We start from the raw sequence: 21377 nt of genomic DNA on the forward strand, positions 1-21377 counted from the left end.
AATCCATATATTCTAACTGTTTTCAGTAAAGGACAGTAAGGACAGGGCTTTTGGGTGACAGACTGACTTAACTCTACACAAAAACCTCCTGTAAAAAGAAATGCCCAATTTTGCCAGACATACTCACTGTCTAGCCCAAAGGCATCAGGAGATGGATTTTCTGTGACAAGCCTGTAATTTCAAGGGCTATTGCTTTGGTAATAAACAGTGTTATAGACACTCAGAGCATGGGAGTCAAATGCTTACTATGCATGCAGTTATCCAACAACTACTGAGAAGAGAGAAATGTAGTGGCATAAGAAATTGCTGATGTACCGACATGTTCATTGTGGTGAGTCCAAAAGAAGCCTATAAATTCTAAACTGTGAACCTGTTCTCGTTCTCTTGCAGAATACAAGGTAAGAAGGGCTTTTCCAACACTGGAAGAACAATCAGATTCAGCACTTCCTAGCAAGGTTACATGTGTTCCTTTTTTTATTTTATTTTGTTAATTTTTGTCCCAGTGAAATATTTGTCAAATCAGGATGCAAGTATGTACCATTTAAATTAGTAAGTTCCCCACACTGTCACTTCCACACATCAGAATCAGATTGGGCTGGAGTTCATATGCTCTTGTCTTTTTAACAGATTTATCCTTATGAAACGCTTATTGTAACAAACCGAGTTCGTGTGAAATTGCCTAAGGATGTGGACAGGACCAGACTGGAGGTAGGAATGATATTTGCTTGATGGCTTTGCAAGTTCTAGTCTTGTTTGTTGACCATCTTAGATATTCCTGTGCCCAAGTAATAGCAATTAAAAGAGGGAAGAGAGGAATAACAGTATATATTATATATAATTTCAACACACCAGTATGTAGGCAATTTAACTAAAAAGGAATAGCAAAAAACCTGTCAAATGTCTGATCAAATGGTGTTTTAATAAAAATGCTGATGAAACCCATTAGTTTTGGATGATTATACAGGATATTGAAATTCAGAATGGGGCAGGTAGAAACCTGAGGTTTTTTAATTCCTGTTAAAAACACCCTCCTAGAATAACCTGAATATTATAAAACAGCTCAGTTTATCCTGCAAATATATGGACCTATGTTTCTGGTCCATTATCTTATTCAGCCTCTCCTTTGGCTGTGTGATCCATGATCACTATGCTCTAGATTTGCTGTAGTGTCGATCGCTCTCACAGAGTAGTAGTATAAGCTGGAGAAATACAGATACAATTTATCACAGAGGACACCTTAGTTTCCAAAGGCCAAATCCTGGAATTGATGTTCAGGCAAAATTCATGAGGTTGATTTTTTTGACTGAGTAATGACAGGACTGAATAAGTGCTCAGGTAAATTATTAAACAAACATATCTTTGTGTGAATTACTGTTAAGAAGAAGACAGTTCAATAAAAATTTTGTGGTTAGCAATGTTGGACCTTTGGGAAGATCTATTTTTATTTATTTTTATATTATAATATTTAATATTTAAATATTTATGTATATTTACTGTATTTTTTTACCTGATAATGTGACACGAAAAGAAGAAACTTTAATGTTAAAGCACAAAAATAACCCTATGAAGCAGCAGATAGCTCCTCAGTAAAGATCAAGGTTGTTTTTTTTTTAAATTGTTTACCAAATTCTTATACGTGTAGTATATATTGGAAATTATGTATGTTCTTAAATACTTCAATGTGCTTGTTGCTTGATTGCCCAGCAACTGCTATTGATTTGATTGTAAGGAAAAAGGAGCCTCAAATGTGTGCTGTTTGAAACCTGCTGTGTAGCAGGGCATGATAACAATGATAAAAAGCATAATGAGTCCAGAAAAGGGAGCAGGGAGTAGGAGGGACACTCATCTGGACAGTTCCTATAAAGGATTGTTTTATATATAAGCATATATATGTGTGTGTGTATGTTAAAAAATAGAGTCTTTGTTTAAACACATCAGGCTGGTCTGAATAGCAAATACAGCTCTAAATTGCTTTTTTAAGACGACATATAGTTTGCTTTGGATGGATCATGCCTGTCCTGGCTGCCATGATCCGTAACTCGCACACTGTCCTCAGCTGGGATCGCTGTTTGTTCAACACTGGAGCTGCTCACTCTGCTTCACACCAGGTGCAGCCCAGTGCCTGGTGGCTCAAGGAGCCCAACCACTTCAAAGGTCTCACAGAGGTTTGCAGAAAGAACAATAAACAAGATCTGCTTCAAACCTGCATCGGGAAAGCGATAAGGGGACCAGGCGGATCCTGCTGAATGTTGCACTATGTTGAACATGTGTGCCTGCAGGACAAACTCCTTTGGAGACCGTCTTATGTTTATTAGGGATTGATAGGTTTTTAAACAATTAAATTAGTGGTGTTTTAATAGGATTATAACTACTGGAGAAACAGAGGCAGCAGCTCATCTGCACATTCAAACCCTATGCAGAGTTGAGTGACAGGCACAAACTGTTGCCTTCCTGCCAGCCTCTTCCTCTCCTCCCTGTCCCTTCCTTCTGCATTACAAAATTGCTGGAAATAAGTAGTTTTGCATAGAAAACCAGTTTATTATTAATTGCTCTTATGGCAGGACAAGATGATTGTAACTTAGTTGCTGACTTGTGCATTCAGCAGATTTCATGCTTGGGAAAGACCCAAGGCTCAGGGAGACCAAGACTACATGAGTTTATAGGTTTGCACAGTGACAGATCAGAATTAGACACACACACCCCATCTCTTAGCAGAGGACCCACTGATAGCTTCAGGCTTTTGGAAGCAATACTGGGAATACTGGAAGCAGGTATTAAGGTTAGATTTCAGCTTTTCTTGAACTCCATTTCACGATTGCTAGAGGATATGGTTTGATGCTCACAGATCTCTAGGAGCCAAGTGCTTTCTCCAAGCAGAATGGGTTGCCGGCTGATCTTCTGTTTTCATCCTGCACCATAATTGTTACCCTTGAAAGGACTGCATTGTGCCTACAGCAATGGTGAAGGTGACAGCACTGTGAAGTCCATGCGTTATCCAAATGGTAGTGTGACGTTTCTTGGAAAATCTTTGAAGAAAAAATCCACACTCTAATATTGCAGTTTTGTTACAATCAGTTCTGTGGGCTGAAGCCTTGCTTTGCTCTCACTGCTGCAAATCAGAATGAGCTCCTGGCTGTGATGGGTGTGGGCAGGGTACAGGTGATGTCAGTGAAGAGACCTAGAACCATTGTGTTTTATATCAGCTGTCAAACCTGGAAGCAGTCTTACTATGTCCAGTATGATTAGAATATCTTACAAGTGATGTTTCTGATTTCCTAATCTACTTCAAAGCAATAAGCCGAATAAATGTGCATGAGCTAGCTTTATTTAACAGCCCTCTTGCAAGTTGACTTGAAACAGGATCTTGTTTGTGAAACAGTTTTTTGTCAACTTTGAGTGATCTGGCATAGACGTCATGGAAAAGGCACGGTTGTTTCTCTCTGATTCCCTGTTATAATACAAGGGAAGTCTCCTATATTGAATGGTCCCCTCATGAAAAGTGAACTCAAGTAAATGGTATTAGCTGCTTGGGTCAAATTAAGGGAGGTTGTAATGAAGGCCTCAGTAATGGTCAAAGACCACAGGAGGGTGGGGTTTTAATGGGTGGTAGTGTTTTCCTGGCTTTGCTCCCATTGTGAGTATTTTTTAGATTACGCTGTTGTGCAAGAAATAAATTTTAAGGGTAATAAAAAATATTTTCTTGTAAAAATGCATATTTTTCTAAGCCCAAGAGGTATCTAGAGATTAGGAAGGCTCATCTGGTAAGAAATGCATTCAAATAATATGAATTCTTTCTTCAAAAGCACATATATCTAAGTGTAGGAACACTCAGTATGTTTTTGTTTGCTTGTTCTAACTCAGCAGTGAGACAGAAGTATCCCAATTCCTTGTGCTCCTCCAGATGTTTATGCCAACAGTGAACTAATACATGTGGCATGGAGCACTAGTTACAATAAATGACCTGCTGATTTTTAAATACGTTGCTGGCATTCTGACTTTTGAGCTAATAGCCTGGATCTTCAGTTAGTATAAGCTTATTAGAAATGTGAGGAATTTACACTAGATAAGGATTTGGCCCAGAACTTTTTCTTAGGAATTTCTCTCTACCACAGTGCTGTTTATTCTAGTGTTAGATGAACGGAGCAGCATTCCTGTGAGCTATTCTAACGGGAGATGGTGGTGAAGAATGAGTTAATTCAGATCATGAACAGAACAAAGCAGTAGCACAGAATTGGGTTATATAGTCTGGGTCAAGAAGAGGAATTTCACCCTCACCATGTCTGCAGCTGACACAAACTGGGGAGGACAGCAGCTGATACTCTGGTGAGCAGAGCCCCTGTTCAGAAGGACCTGGCCACACTAGAGGAATGGGTTGACAGGGACTTCATGAAGTTAATTGAAAGTAAATCCAGATTCCTGCACTTGTGCCAGAATAACACCATTCAACAGCACAAAATGGGGGGAACAGCTCTGCAGAGAAGTACCTAATAGTCCTGATGGAAAACAAGCTGAACATGAGTCAGCAGTGCACCTTTGCAGTAAAGGGGTTATACAGGAAAACATACCCTTCACAGAAGCAGGCACTGGAAGGTGAAGAGGCAGCAGTCACAAGCTGCAGGAAGGGAAATTACAATTCTAACTGGGAGAATAGTGCACTGGAACAGGTTGCCCAAGAGGCTGTGGAGCCTTCATCCCTAGAGGCAGGCAAAACTCAGCTGGACAAGGCCTTCAGGGACATAGTCTTATTTTAAAGTTGACCCTGCATTGAAGTCCTCCTTAAGTCCCTAATGTACTTAGGTTGGTATATTCTGTGAAGACAAAGCCTTAACATAATATTTCAAAATGGATTATTTGGTGCTCTTGCTGCCGTAGTATTTGAAAAAAAATATGTAATTTGGTCTATCTTGGAACGTTTTATTAAAAGTGTGATTTTATGATGCTGTGGCTTAAATGTAAGTGTTCTGGAGTAAACTTCCCTGTTTTGGACAACCTAAGTCCCAAGTTGCCAGGGACTAAGACACCACCTTTGGATGGTACACATTGGTACATTCCGTACTTGCTAGTTTCCCAGTGGTGGTCCACTTGATCTGTTTTTTGTGGTGTTTTGTTTTGGTTTTGTGGTGGTGGGTTTTTTGTTTGTTTGTGAGGTTTGTTTTTTCCAAAGATGTTTGGCTTATGGACACTTCTGAAAGTCTTGATGCCTCTTCTAAGTACTTCAATACCTTTTATGATTTAGGCCTTGGGCTCCTAAAAGTGGACACTTGATACTTTTATCTTAGATTGGATATTGTTTGCCTGTCGAGTCACAGGAACGTGATTCAGTGCTTGCACATCCAAATTGATGGGTCATGCCCAGCTGCATAGGTTTGGGTTTTTTGTTGTTTTGTTTGGTTTTTTTTCCCTGAAGTTGCTTTTATCACAAAGTATAAGATTTCTTTGTGGTCACAGGCTGGTAGTTTTGAAAGCCAACAGCTGGAGTTTTCCATTTAGAAACCATCTTTTAATGTTTTCATTTGATTTTCTTATCTTAATGTATCTTGGTTTGTTAGCTTTTTCTTTTGAATGTCAGAAAGTTAAAAGCATTATTCATTCATGCCTAGCAAATACAGCAGAAATCAAGTTATTCCACTTCTGTTTGAGCCTGTTCATTCTTTGTTTAACAAGGATACATTGAAACAATTTCTAAGGGAAAAAAATATTCTGGAATGTCAAGTAGCAAACCTTCATCTGGCACCTTGTTCTCTTGTAAACAGAAATAATGAGAGATTTAAACATGGGTGTGGTCTTGTTTGAACAGAGCACTCACATTAATTCAAACATGCTTTTCTTCCTGAAACTGCTTGTCTGGATTTGTTTTAGGGATGACATTTTTTCCACTGTTTTTTATTCAACAATCATCTTGAGTTCTAGCCATTTGAGCTGCAACCATTTTAGGACTGGTTTTTAGTAACTGATCCTGAATTTATAACAGCCCCAGCTCCTAGGTGTCATTCATTCAAGCAGTGTTGCGTGTCCCCCCTGCCCTGGAGCTCAGATGGGGAAAATCGGTGCAAACTTGCAATGCTGTGCGTTTTAACACAGAGAAGTGCAGTTTGTAGTTTGGGGCTGGATTTGAGGTTATGGGCTCACTTCACAATGAAGCTCATAACCTGGTGTGGAAAAGTGCAGTTTACTGACTTCAGTGGAATTTCATACTGTTTAACTTAAAAACATTTGCATGGTGTTTCTTATTCTAGGCATATGCTTATGTTGTGATCAGTGCTGGATGTCTATATCAGTTTTCAAAGCCCTTGTGAAATGAAAATATGCATTAGAAATCATGTGATATATGCAAGCTAACTCCAGTCAGAGTGGAAACACTGTGGTTGTGAACAGAGATTAGATGTGGAGCATTCATATTACAGATGCACTAAAGCCCAAACTAAGGGAAACTGGAAGATCTACTTTAAAGTATTTTGTACCTAAATCAAATGAAATTTTGAAACTCTATATCTTTTCATAATTAGTTATGGATTCATAATTTCAGTTTTATGTATTAATTATTTTCTTATATAAATAACATTTTAATCAGCAGTCTGTTGAAGACAAATGTAAGTGTTGGTATGAAAAGGCTCATTAGGTTGAATGACTGAGTGATGGTACGGGTTATCCTCAGAGACAGTCTGCTGCGTACCACTGTATAAGTGATCTGCTGATAGCCCTGAGTGAAATACTTTTTCAGTCTCTTGCACAATTACAGAGCTGGGGAAAATATAGAATGTACAATGCTACTACAGAATATTTTTGCATGTGTCTTGTGATATTTCACAAGAGGTTGGATTGTAAATACCCTGCAGTAGTACTGCTGAGTGGAATGCTACTTCTGTGTGGAGTTTCACACTACCCTGAGATGTTAAATGAGATAAACTCACAGGTCCAGGAGCCTTGTATGGATGCTTGGGGTTACACTGGCTGGGGGAAGGGTTTCAGAATCCCTTCCTTGTTGCTTCTGTTACATTGCTCTTTTGGGACCCTTTTTGGGAACTCACATTGCTACGTGGAAGCAGAGAGAGGGGAACCTACACCTCCTGCCAGCTCGGTTGCACAAATGCTCCAACTGTTCAGTGTTGTCATTAAGTGCTCTGATCCTCCATAGCTGCAATTGTGGCACCTACTGCCTCATCCCCTGATCAATGCTGCTCTAATTATCTTTTGATACCTTTTGAAGTTCATTAGGTGGCAAATCACACCATTTCTTAACATTCCCTCCCCTATCACATAATTACTTAATAGTTTGAAATATTTATTGAGTGTGAAGCTTAATTACTTCATAGATGAGCATAACATTCAATACTCCCTTGAGAACATGGCACATGGCTCATTACAATTTTGCAATTAGCCATGGTGTAGTCTTAGAAGAAACCTCTGAAAAGCCTGCTGAGCCCTAGCAATGCAACAGAAAGGAGGGAAACTGCAAGCCTTGTGAAAGCAAAATGAGGATTTGAAATGCAGTAGATCAAAGAGAAGATTTTCCAGAAAATTATGATTGGGCATCCAAAAATAATAGTTGGGCTAAATTTGAAGGGCATGGGAGAAGGGAATGGTGGGGGAGAGAGGAGAAAAACTGGAGAAGGGAGGTGTCTATTGTTGTTCCAAATGTATTCAGTTGGAATACTTTTAACACCCTAAATCTGAATACAGGAAAAGACTATGTCCCACCAGGAAAGACTCCGCACTATCTGCCCTAAAGAGCAAAGATCTGGTTATTTACATCAATGCTTGCTATCCTGCAGATGAACCTTCCCTGTAAATCTCAGTTTAGTTTGACTCTTTTGCATTTGGAAGACTCTGGAAAAGATCCTGTAACTTTTACTTCTGGATTTTGTGGATCAGAGGTTGGAAGTGTTACAAGGGCTCTGAACAAAAATGAATTGAACTATTTAAAATTATGCTCTATAAAATAAAGTATACAGTAATGCTTCAGAGAGACACTAGCTGAAAGATTCACTATGGATTCAAGAGAAGACAATGTTATGCTCCTCTGTCATTTTCTGTGACCATAACATAATGAAATGCGAAAGAGAAACAAACCTGAGGATTTAAATGGCCTCTAGGAATTCAGACTTTGATTTTTCTAGTCTTTAACTCATCTCCTCCTGCCTTCACCTGTGTTGGTTCATGGGTTCAATATTGACTCATGAAGAAGTATGATATCCTCTGAATTTCCTACATCAGCAGGTTTTCACATGAGGACTTCCATCCAATTGCTGACACAGAATAAACACGCTTGCAGAGCATGACCTGGTCACAGCTCACTGCAGTGTGGCTGAAAGTTAGTTACAGTTTTCCCTTCCTGTGACTTATTCATTCTAATGCCATGTTCCTAAGTATTCGTTTCGAAGATCTCTGCATTTCATTAGAAGTACAATTATTCTTGAGGAAAAGAAATTTCATTGAATTAAATAAATATTGTAACTCAATTTAGAATGATTAGTGGATTTTTAGCAGGTCACAGAAAAATAGAGACAAGCCTCATTAATTTACAGTGAAAAGCCTCACTTTCTGAGATAACACTGTGGTGCAAGTATCTGAATGTGCAACTAATTACTTTTGTTCTGAGACACTCAAAAATGAGCACGTGTTTGTACCACTCATTTTAATGATCATGTTTCATAGAGCATAGAGGATTTTCCATTATAGTGGTTGCACTGCAGTAGAGAGGTTTAGCTCAGCCCTTGCTTGTTTCTGTATATCTTAATAAGAAATATTTGCATTTCAGTTCTTTCATTGTACATTTGTGTTTTAGGAGAGCTAGGTACATAATTACAGCAAGATGTGTTGACATGTCTTACACAATGCTTTACCAAATAGGTGACATCCATGGGAGGAATTACAGCAGCAGCATTTGGTTCCCAAGCTGCAGGCCACTTTTGGGCTTCCCAAAGTGGGATCCCAAGGCTGTGATCCCATATCTCTTATCCCAAATGCCATCAGTGTAGGTAAGAGATAGAGTTTCTGGGGACATGACTCTACCATACAAAGCCACTGTTGTGAACCATGGACACATCTGGTGAATCATCAGCTTGAGTCTCACTGGCTCTTTCTGATTTCCCATGCAAGCTGACACAAAATGCTATCCAGAACAAAAAAACTGAACACTACTGACTTTACAAGCCTCAGATAAATACAATTTTATCAAAACAATATGATGCAGTAGTCCTTCCTAGTGTGGCAATTTCACGCTTAAATATATACAGAATGCTGATGTTTTGATTCTGCGAGCTCCAGTATAGCCGTCTTTTTAGTGAAGAACCATATTTAAACTGCTCATCTTATCATTTACCAAGGTTTTCAGGTAGCGTCATGTTAACATCACTACGGCGCTTCCAAACTGAGCTCACTTAAATACAGTGAGTTCAGAGTGTGGGCAGAACGGAACCTTAATCTGGTCCTCCGTACTCTCCTCAGTGTCTGAAACGTGCCAGGTTTTGCTGTTGTTGCAAAGCAGAGAAGTAGATTGAGTTAAACTGTCTGAATATGGTCAAACTGTCACAAAGGGAATTAAGAATCAGTACTAGCACACTGTAAAACACCCAGATTTCCTATGTAAACAAGGCCAACACTAGTAAAAAAAGAAAAGGAATGAATGTTACTTTAACCAATATGTTTGGCCATTCATTTAATGGCCCAGTGATGCACTATTAACATAGCTGGATATTTTAAGCTGATGCAATTGTAAAAAGAAAAAAAAAAAAAAAAAGAAGAAAATAAAAAGAGCAAGAAAAAAGAAAAACAAAAAACAATCCTGTTGTTTGCCTTGTAAAGCATAGCTTTACACACTTCTCTCATACTTCAAGTTGAATATCCTCCCTATTCCCTATGTGCAATTTTCAGTTTTCCTTCTTTTGTTTGACTAATTAGACAGGTAAGGATTCAGTTAAGACAAATTAATATTCAAGTAGCTGAAAAAAAAAAGAAGATAAATCAATCTACAATTCCTTAGTGGTGCATTTGCTCTGTCTTTGCGAAGAGTTGTAGGTCTTACAGCTATAAGGCTTAGGAAAGTCCAACAATAGTGCAGATGAAATTCAACATCACACATGCAAAGAAAAGTATGAACATAAACTTCCCACACTGGCCTATTCCCATGGTGTTTAGACCCTTCAAATACTTGTAGACATTTACCATATTTTCCCTTAGTCATCATTTGGCTAAGCTTATACATACTTAGGCCTTTTAGTCTTTCCTCATAAATCAAACTCTGCAACCCATGATTACTTTTTGTTACTTTTATCTGAAGCTTTGCCAGTTTGATGACATCTTTCTGGGATCAAGGTTGATTCCAAAATTTGCAGACAGAACTGTAATCATTGCTGCTTCTAGGGTCGGTCCCAAAGCTAGAGCCCATGATACTTAAGAACAGGATGGTGAAAGTTTCTGAAATGCATGGAAAACAGTGGGAATAATGCCACACTGGGCACAGACTGGTGTTCTCAGAGAGGACATGTGGGTAATGCATTGATGGAGTAAGACATTTAATTGTTAATATTGCAGTCTGGTTGTTAGTCCTTGAGATGAGGGACAGTATGTGGAGCAGAATGAAAAGCAAAGAAACTGTCTAGTGGAATGGGAGGTGGAAGTAAGTAAGCTCGTGCTTTCCCCACCTTAATCTCTGCTATTGGATCACTGGGCTGGAAACTTGCAACTGGTTTTGGACCAGGCGGCACCAGCTTAGAACTTCTGTGAGGACTAAAAATGGTGCTGGTGTAAAACAAAACTTCAGTGTAATTAGGAAATGAGAGCATGCAAGGAATGAAGATGATGTCATCTGGGTACAAGCAGAGGAGCAGAGCACAGATCTGATTCATACTGGCTTGGATAGATGCGTGCACACCGAAAGCTTGCTAAGCCTGAGAGCAAAGCAAAATGATAAATGGCAAAGCACAGCCTTGGAGAGGAAAGGGGAAAATACAGAGCTTTTACTGAGATTGGTGGCAAGTTTCATCAAGGGATGAAGTGTAGTGAGTGTTCCACACAGTGCGGAAAAGGCTTGAGGGCTGATGTGGGGCTTACTGACCCTCCTTGCATTGACCTTCAATATTGAAACAGATCTGATGAGACCACAGCAATTCCTAGGAAGAAATGGTGTAACTTACATCAAGGAAAAAAAAATGGTGAAAACATTCTTTTGAAAGTCTTACATTTCCTATGAATTTGAGTGATTGTCAAAGTGGGTTTACCTGCAGAGTAGAGGCTTTCTGATTTTCTTTTTGAGCATGAACTACAGTTCGTCACTGCTTTCTCCTGAGTGAGGAGATATCTCAGGTCTTATCCACAACCTAGCAAGATAAAACAAAATATAATACACTTTGTTCATCCAGACTCCTTTTTCAATCCCACAACTTACAGACAGTTCCTTGCCCTAAGAAATTGCTGAAGTTTGCTCACATTTGTTCACTGGGTTACCAGGAAAATATGGGGAAAAAAAAAATCAACGCAGACAGAAGTTACTTTTTCCTTTCCAAACTCAATAGAATTAAATTCTGTCAGTGAGAGATTGTTTCTAAAATACATTGTCAGATATTGCTCATTTCCATGTGAAACAGAATCTCCTTTGCCAAATATGCATGGCGTGTTTGTTCTGTGCTATGCATAATGCTTATGGTGGGTTGCTGTCATTGGTCAAATGAAAAATGGAGGCTCAGCTCCAAACTCTTAGTCACTGTTGTTCTAAGTATGTGGAACCTCAAGGGAAAAAAAAATTAAGGCTGTCCATTTTTAAGAAACCACAAGGGCCCATAATGACCATTCAAGGTAATTAAATGTAGTGATTTCTTATAAACAATATCATTAATTTTCCTCAAGTAATTTACAAAATTAAACACGTTATTAATAAGTAGAAAGAAAAATTTTGCTTTCCGATATGTCAGAAAAACAGCTTTGTAAGGTAGGCTCAATAGGGCTGTGTCCCTCCTGATCAGGTAAACCATCGTGGGTTTACCAGGGCACGTTAGCATGCTCCCTGCCACAGTTTTGGCTAATAGCAGCAAGTGCTTTTCCAGATGATGCTGGGACCTGATTCAAGCAGTAGACAACCTCAGCTTATTTCAATAAAAACATGGTCTGAAGGACCCAGTGGCTCCCTTGCCTCTGGGGGGTGCTGTGCTCCCCTCTACCTTCAGCTTCTCACACTGAGCATTTGCAGGCAGCATTATTCACATTTGTGAGTAGTGTAACTCCTTTAAAATTACCCTCCTGGCTGGCTTGCAGGCATGTGTCTTGAGAGTTACATGACAGTTTTGAGCCTCCACCAAGTGATGAGGACTTCAAGCCCAGGTTTCTCATCTGCTAGGAAGTCCTGCAACCAGGATGCAGTGAGATGGAAGAGCTGATATCCTTCCCTTGAAATAACACACTTGTCTAATGTGTGATGAGCCTGCTTCTGCTGTGTGAGGCATGTCCAAGCATTTATTGTACTTCACTTTGGGATGCCTCTTTTCTCAAGCCCTGGGGTGCTGAGGTGGACAGACAGCTGCACCTGGGGAGCTCCAAGTCAAAAGCTCGTTTGGGGAGGAGAGGGTTCGGTTGCAGGTTTGGTCCCAGATTTCAAGGAAACCTTTGTGGAAGAGGAGAGTCCAGATTTTAAAACTGCAGTTTGTAATTCTCATTGCACTGGATCTGAGTGTTTCAGGTGGTGTATGATTAACACCTGGGAAACAGAGAACCATCACTGATACTGCTGAAAGGCTTGAGCAAGAGTTAGTCCACAATTATCAAAAGAATTTCATATGACATTAATTTCTAATTCACACATTTATATTTTCTGCCTGTTCTGTGTGTATACTAATAATTGTTAGGCAATTGCTATCCTACCTCTTTCCAATGCTTTATGTTGATATTCCTCCCTTTTTCTCTGGCCCACTCTTTTTTTTTTTTTTGGAGGTTGAATCATGAAAACATGAAACAGAAGCGTAGTTCTTGGCATTTAAAAAAGCCCAACTTTATCCAGTTTGGACTTCTGATATGAGTCTATCCCCGTGGTTAAGCACATTTTGGATTTAATAATTTAGCAGTGTGCTCTCTCCTTTGTTACAAGGTTGCTATTACTGTAGCAGTGTGGTACCTACTGGTCTCATTAAAGATCAAGGCAAAACAAATCCGGCTCTGAAATTACATTGTTATCAATTTCTTTAAAGTCCTGGAATAGCTTAAATTTGTCTCGATGTGCTCTGTCATTATGCACCATGTATAAACACATATTTTTCCCAAAGACCGTAGCTTCTGCTCAGTTGGAACTATAATGAAAATATATTTCTTTTTCAAAAGTCTCTACTGCCATCAAAAATTTCATTTCCCAGTTACTCTAAGCTCATTTGGTTTTGATGCAGCCTTTTCCAGAAGCAATTTGGGCATTTAGATGTGAATCCTAACACTTTATTTTGCAGTGTGTTTTAAAAGTTAGGAAGGGCAGAAATCTTCCTGTGTACAAAAGAGCTTAATGATACCTTTTGTATTTTCATTTTCAAGAGGCATTTGTCCCCTGAAGAGTTCCAGGAAGTCTTCAAAATGAGCATTGAGGAATTCGATCGTCTGGCACTTTGGAAGCGAAATGACCTGAAGAAAAAGGCCCTGCTTTTCTAGCCCCTCCCGGAGAAAATATGTGCTTAATCAAAACAAAAATAGTCTTGCCAGAACTATCACATGCACTTGCTGTTGAACCATTGTCCAGCTTCATTGTGTTTAGTATGTGTCGGGGGAAACAGGACAGATTAGATGGCAATGCGTTGGAATACAGAGAATTTGCTATCTTGCATGACCAGCTGGTTTTGTCAGTAACTCCTGGTCCTACCCAGTTTACAACGTGCAAAAAAAATCTAGCTTTAACTTTGTTGTTGCTTGCAGTTATTGCTTGATGCAAATGGAAATTATGAAAGGAAAAGTGTAGCTGTGACAAAGGAAATGCATCCAACATTTTGTCCCATTAAGTTTCACAACACAATTTTTACAAGGTCAAGTAAGTAATGAATATAAAATTCTGAAATGATGGATCAGATACTATCAAAAATATGGTAAAAGCCAAAGAAAAGCATGTCCACAAGCAATTGTTGCAATCGTTTATGTGTGGTACTTTTTAAAAATGAAAGCAAAAATATGGAAGCACCTTAATTCTTATACTTTAGACACAGCCTACTTTCTAAAAGGTCATGTATGTCTAGAAGTTAACTATCTATCCTTAATTACAACACAAGAGTTTTTATTTTATTAAGAATATATTGTGACATAAAGCAGTTTTAATGACTAAAATGTACACAGACCTACTTCAAAATTTAGTCACATCCATCAGGAAAACTGAAGCCTTATACAAAACTGGTTTAAGAGTGTATTGTGCCAGTTAACTATGTTTTCCTACTAGTCTGGGGTGTTTGCAGAACTTTTTTTTTTTACATTTCATGCTGATAAAAATACCATGTAATCTTAATTATATGTAGATAGATATATCTATAAAAGAATTATTTTCATTAATACATGTCCTAAGTAAAGACATTCTTACTTTCTCCACTTTCTGGCTTTACACAGTAAGCCGTGAGAACTGTGATAGCAATTGGTAGGTGTGGAAATGGAACAGTTCAGCATAAAATGTAACAAAAAAAGCTTGGTGTGCTCTATCAATAATACATCCAGTTATAATCAAATATATAAAACCCTCATGCATTACTATTTGCATGTTTCTATACAAATCAATTAAAAAACATAAACAACCCTATGTGATACTGGTGCAGTACCTTGAAACTATCTTAATTAACAAACAAAGCTAAAAAAATCTAAGCATTTGATATGAGCGTTAGACTGTACTATCTCTTCCAGCTGAAAGACTGTATTAAATTTAATAATTTCATATGGTCAGAAGTGTGGTTGCTGACAAAGAATGTTTTAAAGTGAGTTGCTAGTTTTGTGTGATACTAAAAGAGCATTTCAAAAAGTACATTTTTCAGCCGTATGTCAGTATTCTGCATTTTTACTGCCTTGAATGTTTGTACTCACTTCCTACTTCACCATGTCTTTTTGCATTTCCTTAAAGTAACTGGTTCTATATGCACTACAACACACTGTTTCAACTGACTCAGCATTGGAAAAATCATAGCATTGAACATGCCTTCTTCCAACTAACTTTCAAAGTCCATGCTGTTGGAAATAAATATTTTCTCATGACCTAAATGTTTTGTCTGATGATACAAATGTTTAAAAAAAGTCATTAAAAGACAGACATAACTGAATGACTTTGCTAATGTGTGTATAATTTCTAGATTGCACTGCTGCTCTGGATAGGGTCTCCCATGGTATTAATGTAAATATCATGTAATTTGCATTAGATTTGCTCAGTGAGGAGAGCATTGTGTGCCTCTGAATGTCAAGTAACTGTAAGGTTGGTCATGATTTAAACAATCCATCTAGCAACTGGCACACCTCACCAAGCAAAAGCTGCTTCACTGGTGATGTTCAGTGTACAGAACCATTAGCCAGTCCTATCTGAGAGCTCCTGATGGCCTGGAGACCACATCCATAATGCTCTTCAACCTCAGAATAGCTTGTTATGTTTTGCCTACATGTGAAAATCGGCAGTGCACTGAAATGAGCCTACCCAAAATGTGATCAGCAAGATCCATTGGTACTATGAAAATCTAAAGTTCAGTTCTTTGTTGGAGAATGATGACAAGTAAGTTTGATGTTGATTTGAAAATTAATTAACCACAACAGCTATTGTACTGGTGAAGGATTCAACCTATGCTGCAAGGAAAATCTGCATTACTAAGCAATACATGTGAATAACAGCTCCGTGCTGCTGTACTGTATTATGCAGATGTGTAGCTGATGTGAGGACAGTGAGAGCACGTGAGCTCTGTTTGATCCTTTTATGCTGTTTTGAGCCAGTTAGTCTGTTGTGATGTCAACAGCTTCAATAATATCTCCCAAAGGTCCTTGTCCTACGTGAGCTAAATCAAATACACTTCTTTACATACCCCCATGTAAATGTTTTAGCTCATGAGCATCAGTTCTTGCCTCAATGCAAGCTGTACATAGGTGTGATACTCCATCATCTATCTATATTTGCTTACAAATCAGTTTATCATTCTGTGCTCTCTTTAATGGTCAATGAAGAGAAAAAAAACACTTCAATCAAATGCTAATGTTCAAAACTAGTTATGAGAATTGCACCTATCATATTTCTGTCTACTGAATTTCAAGACAGCCAATCCAGCTGCAGAAGAATACATTGCAAGCTATCTAATTGTAGATGAAATTCATCCTATGCCTACAGTCTATAACTGAAAATAAGACATATTTTTACCAAGTTGTTGGAATACCAGTCTTAAAATGGTTGACAGTTCCTAGACTGTGTTACCAAATCACTTGCAAGCCATCAGCATGGTACTTTGAATTGCACAGATCTCACAAAGCACCTTGACACAGTAATTCTTTTTGTTCATTATAGCATTCACCAAACAGGCACCTATTTGATGCCAAACATGCTAAAATGTTTTAGAAGACAGTCAGTTTGTCAACTGGTGTTCTTACTACCAGCCAAAACCAAAAAGGAATTTTGGCTTCCATACACAAAACCTTTGATGACATTAGATGAATAAGTACTCTTGTGTATCCTTCTTAGTTCATTTTCCTGAAAGTTTGAAAAGGTCTGTAGATGTCTGTTCTGTGCAAAGGTGGCATAGCTCAATGAGCTGTTCTGTTTTTCAGATGATACATGTTGGTGTATTGCTCTATGTTTAAAGCATCTACTGTCACATGGTGTAGTGACCTATTTAGTTATGCTTTCTAGCCTAAATTCTCTTTTACAGTATGATATTGTATGCTGGATTTGGCACGAGCCAAATACACCAGTGTAAAAGGGCCATGAAGTGAGTAGTGTTGTAATTCACTGCTGAGTTTTTTGTGCATCACCTAAATTCTGTAAACCAGAATGTGGCATACTAGAGTATACAGCATTTCTGTTTCTAAAATTTATCATATTTTCCCCATTTAAAAACGGCAAATTGGAATTTTAGTCTTGTAGTCGTCTTGCAGGAACTTAGAGTGTCTTATTAAATGTGAACAGACTAACATGTGCATAATCAATGTTCTGGTTTATTTCTAGAGTTCCATATGCTGATCTTAAATGGCATTATGAAATGGAAAATGCATTTCAGAGTAATGAGATAAATCTTTGCCAGAATATTCCATCTGATAGTGTGGTCCAGCATTGGCAGTAACAAACTAAGTCTCAACAAATCATCGGCTGATTTTTAGATAATGCTTTTTAGAGTTATTAAGATACTGTTCCATAGCCTTGTTTTCAAGGAAATGCTGGTTTTCAGTGTTTTGGTAAGTATGGATATGGCCATCAATATAGATCTTGAAGGACCCTATTTTGATATGTATCCAAGAAGCAAGGGAATTCTCTCAGAGATTTCATTTTCATACTTGGATCTGAGTTGTATGTCTCAGCTGTTCATGACAGCCCTGATGTATGACCTAATTCTCACCTCATGTATTTTAAAGAAGGCATGTCTCAAACACAGCAATGAAAGAGCCAAACTATTTCATCATTGTAGTCTTCAAGACAAAGGAACACATGGATTTTTGTGGTTGCTGAGGAATATCTGACCAACAATTCCAGATAGGAAACCAGGCGTGCCAGATCACCACTATAGCTGTCTGGGAAGACTGGACATTTTTGTCTGACCTTCTTCTATTTCTTTTCTTGTGGTTCAGGGGAGAAATCTGAAAACTGGAATTGCAGAAGCAAGAAAATACACAGTCATGAGAAGGTACCTGGAATCTAATAACCCTCTGACACGAGGCTAGTTTTACATGAACAAAAAAAAAAATACACAGTTCAAATCAAGAGAGATGCCTTGTCTTACATTCCTCGTTTTGATGAGGAGCTATTTAACATTTCCCAAGTGTGACCAGGCCAGACCAGTAACTTTATTAGCCTTTTCACAGATCTGCAGGAAGATGCTGTTCTGCTATTTTCAGATGAGCTAGGTGAGATCTCAGATACTGCTGTCTGTATGGCACATGGGCATCAAGGTGTTCTTATATTGTCCCACCTCTTTGGCTTGTGTATGAGGAAAAGGATCGTGTTCTAAGCTTCCTAAGATCTAGACAGAGCCTTGACCATTGTGATTACTTGATAGGTCACAGGCATGGCTACAATTTTTCAGGTATCTTGAGTATCTGAAAAAAAGACAACTGTTTTTAATATCACAATGACAGACTGCAGCCCTCTCGCACATGTAAAATTATACTGGACGCTTGCGTTTCTTCTTCGTGTCCAGGCTGCCTCTGAGCTACAGCCAAATCCTCAAAGCCTCATGGGAGGTGCCATCTCAGGCTCTTAAGTCTTTGTATCCCTTCTCACTTTCTCTATTCTGTGAAAAGCCATGTTAGAAAAGGTGGTACTCAGTAAATACGTGTGTCTTTGAAACATTGGATCTCAGTAGTTTATTTCTCTGTTAATGAAGCACACACAGCAAACTGAAGTTTGTTGGGTTATTGCAACTGGTTATTATTCCCTCCTCACAAACATCATCTCTCTGAGAAGTAAGTAATTTTGTGTTTTTCTAAGTGCTCTTACTTTCATGATTTAGCACATTTTCATCCTACCACTAAGTGTTTGACATTCTGACTACTATGCACACAGGTATCTGTAAGCAGGTAGGTTCCATATTTTTTTTAAATGGTTGAACAAATCTATGCAGCACTCCAGCAGCTTGGAGCAGCCAGAAGTCCTTCCGTACCAGACCACCCAACTGCAGCAGCTCCAGAGTGATCAGTAGAAAACCAGAACCAGACAAAAGCAATGTCTTCCACGTATCTGAATGTGTAATGATTCCGGCTTTTAGGAAGAGGTTTACTGTCTCAGGTGTGATATATTTACCATTTGTTAGGACAAATCTGGATATCCTTGATTTCTCTTTCTGAATCTTGTTACGTATCTGGCCAGAATGATTTGCTGTTGACCTGTTTTCTCCACTTGCTATGATACACTCCTTAATTACATTCTTTAACACGTCTCCACTAAAAATTGCAATGTTTTCAATTTCTTTTGAAATTCAAAAGTGTCCTTGCTCTTGATAATTCTTCTGCAAGCTGCTCTCAGCCCATTGTACCTCATATTCAGGAGGTGGTCTGATAGAATAAAGGCATTACTGGTTTTGCTTTAGATTCACCGTGTTATGTTAAACGTTATAACATCTCTTTCTTTCACAGGGTAAGAAGCAGAGTAATAATGACTTATTTTACTTCAAAGATATGTTATGCTGACCCCCTGCTTGCGCTAGTCTCACTACTGCAAGTTGTTGGGTTTTTTTCCCCTGAGTGGACATGCTTCTGAACTCTGACATAAGAGTCGTTATAATTTTGTACACTACTACCTATAATTTTTTTCCATTAACTGATAATTAAATAGGTACCATGACTGATAGCAAATTAAACAGCTGAGCTCGTTAATGGTCTGTCTGAATTTCCTTACAGTTCACTGACCTGGAATAATTCAGTTGGGGAACTGGTTGAATACTCTTCATGTCACTTTACTAGTCAGACTTGAAAAAAAATTCTTTCAAGTTAAGGATGTGCAGTACAGACACGTTGGGCTTCCCAGTTTTTGCCAGTTTTATACTAGGCATTTTTCATCTCCCAGCTAGTTTTTGATGGGTGGAAGTGCCTGCAGGACTTCAGGATTCACTGTGTGAGTATCAAATAGTTCAAATTGCATTTTTCCCCTTAATCCTTTTTTCACTGTAATAACTGGTTATTTTTATAGTGCAATAAAAATAACATAATAATCACAGGCTACTGAAATACTTTATTCCATTTTAAATGGCACAAAAGCTAATATAAATACAGAATAGGAGCTGAAATGTATCTTGTTTTTTGAGTAGCGGCTAAAATTAAAGGGTTTTACAGAAGAATGTTCTCCTGTTGTCATCAGTGGGAGGACTCTACTTCTGTATGTTATTATGAGATACTGAATTTCAAGGCAGACAGCTTCCTCCAGAGTCTATAAATGTTTTTGCAAATATGCTATAAAAATATAAATACCAGATTGTGTGCTTTCACATTTCCTCTACACTTGTACTTCTGAAATAGGATCACATATAAATTACATACTTCAGGGCTTCTACACTCATCAGATGACTACAGATATTGTTTCTATCCTAATATCAGTTTGGCAACACCTCTATTATTCTGAAATTAGAAGTATTTATGAAAAGTTTCTTGAACCTTATCTTGCTTACTAAAAAATGGTGAAACATCTGCTGTAAGAAATTCAGTAAGAAATAAAGAGGCTTTATACTTGAAAAACAAACCCTACAAAGATACTTACTCTGCATCACCAGCCTTGATTTCCAGAAGTTAAGCATAAGACTAGTAGGAGCTCAACCATAAATTAAGTCATTTTCTTTCAAAATCCTTCCAATCCATTAGCTTAAATGGAAAATTTGGAAAGGGATTTTGGAGCAGAAAAAGTATGGCTTTGTTACTTTAAAAAGTATCATTAAAAGTAAACCTGGCCAATCTTTCTTGATGGAATAAGAAAATTATTCATGTAAAAATAAAAAAAAAAAAGAGACTATCACAGTGAGTCAACTAAAGAGTAAATAAGGTGTAAACAAGGAGTAACTTAAATTAGCTTTTTCAGTTCTTACAAAAATGTTCATCTGTAGGAAAAAAGTGCAAAGTAGTGGTATCATAAAATGACACAGTGGGTTTACCTGAATAGTTGAGATTTTCGACAGAATGACACAGGCATTATTTTGAGAGTTGATAAGTTTAAGAACTGGCTGTTTCCTGATCTTGATGATAGAGGAGAAGGAAGGTATAGAGTTTCATAGCTTGGACAATGCAGGGGAAAAGAGACAGGGAAGGGCTAAGATTGCATTTTTGGCCCAATTGTGCTTGAATTCAAAGAGAGCAGAGGCACGATTTACAGGAAATCTCCCAGTGTGTCCAATCTTAATATAAAAATAATGAGACTAGGATTTTTATTTTTTTTTTTAAGTTTGTACTAGCCAAATGGAGGGAACTTTTCAGTGATGCTGCAGGTTTAATATGCAACTAATAAAAGGATTTTAGCATAGCATTTTGAAAATGTCAGGCACTAAATGCTAAGCCCACTGAAATCACTGGCAAACTTACCTGCACAACACTGCAAAGGTCAGGTTATATAGAATTGCTTCTAAAACTGAAATCAGAAAGAGTGATTTTTTTGCTTATGTGTAGCTCAAAGAGAAGAATATGAATGGGAAGTAACCATTTTAAGGTACATATTAAAATTCTATAAAGTATATATTATTCTTTTGTATGTATTCCTTCCTTCATCCTGATCCAAAATCAAT

The 21377-nt window shown here is 38.0% G+C and overlaps 1 protein-coding gene across 12 annotated transcripts in view; it reads left to right on the forward strand.

Moving 5' to 3' along the window:
* Window positions 1-15254, forward strand: part of ABLIM2 (actin binding LIM protein family member 2) — a 140668-nt gene extending 125414 nt beyond the window's left edge. For all 12 annotated transcript variants that reach the window (XM_065836835.2, XM_071808539.1, XM_065836834.2 and 9 more), the window contains 3 exons: window positions 391-455; window positions 628-708; window positions 13507-15254. In XM_065836835.2, the coding sequence (XP_065692907.1) occupies window positions 391-455; window positions 628-708; window positions 13507-13620 (260 nt within the window). In that variant the 3' untranslated portion in view covers window positions 13621-15254. The remainder of the gene's footprint in view (window positions 1-390; window positions 456-627; window positions 709-13506) is intronic.
* The last annotated feature ends 6123 nt before the right edge of the window (window positions 15255-21377 follow it).

Source organism: Patagioenas fasciata, chromosome 4, assembly GCF_037038585.1.
Source record: "Patagioenas fasciata isolate bPatFas1 chromosome 4, bPatFas1.hap1, whole genome shotgun sequence".
In the NCBI taxonomy this organism is placed as follows: domain Eukaryota; kingdom Metazoa; phylum Chordata; class Aves; order Columbiformes; family Columbidae; genus Patagioenas; species Patagioenas fasciata.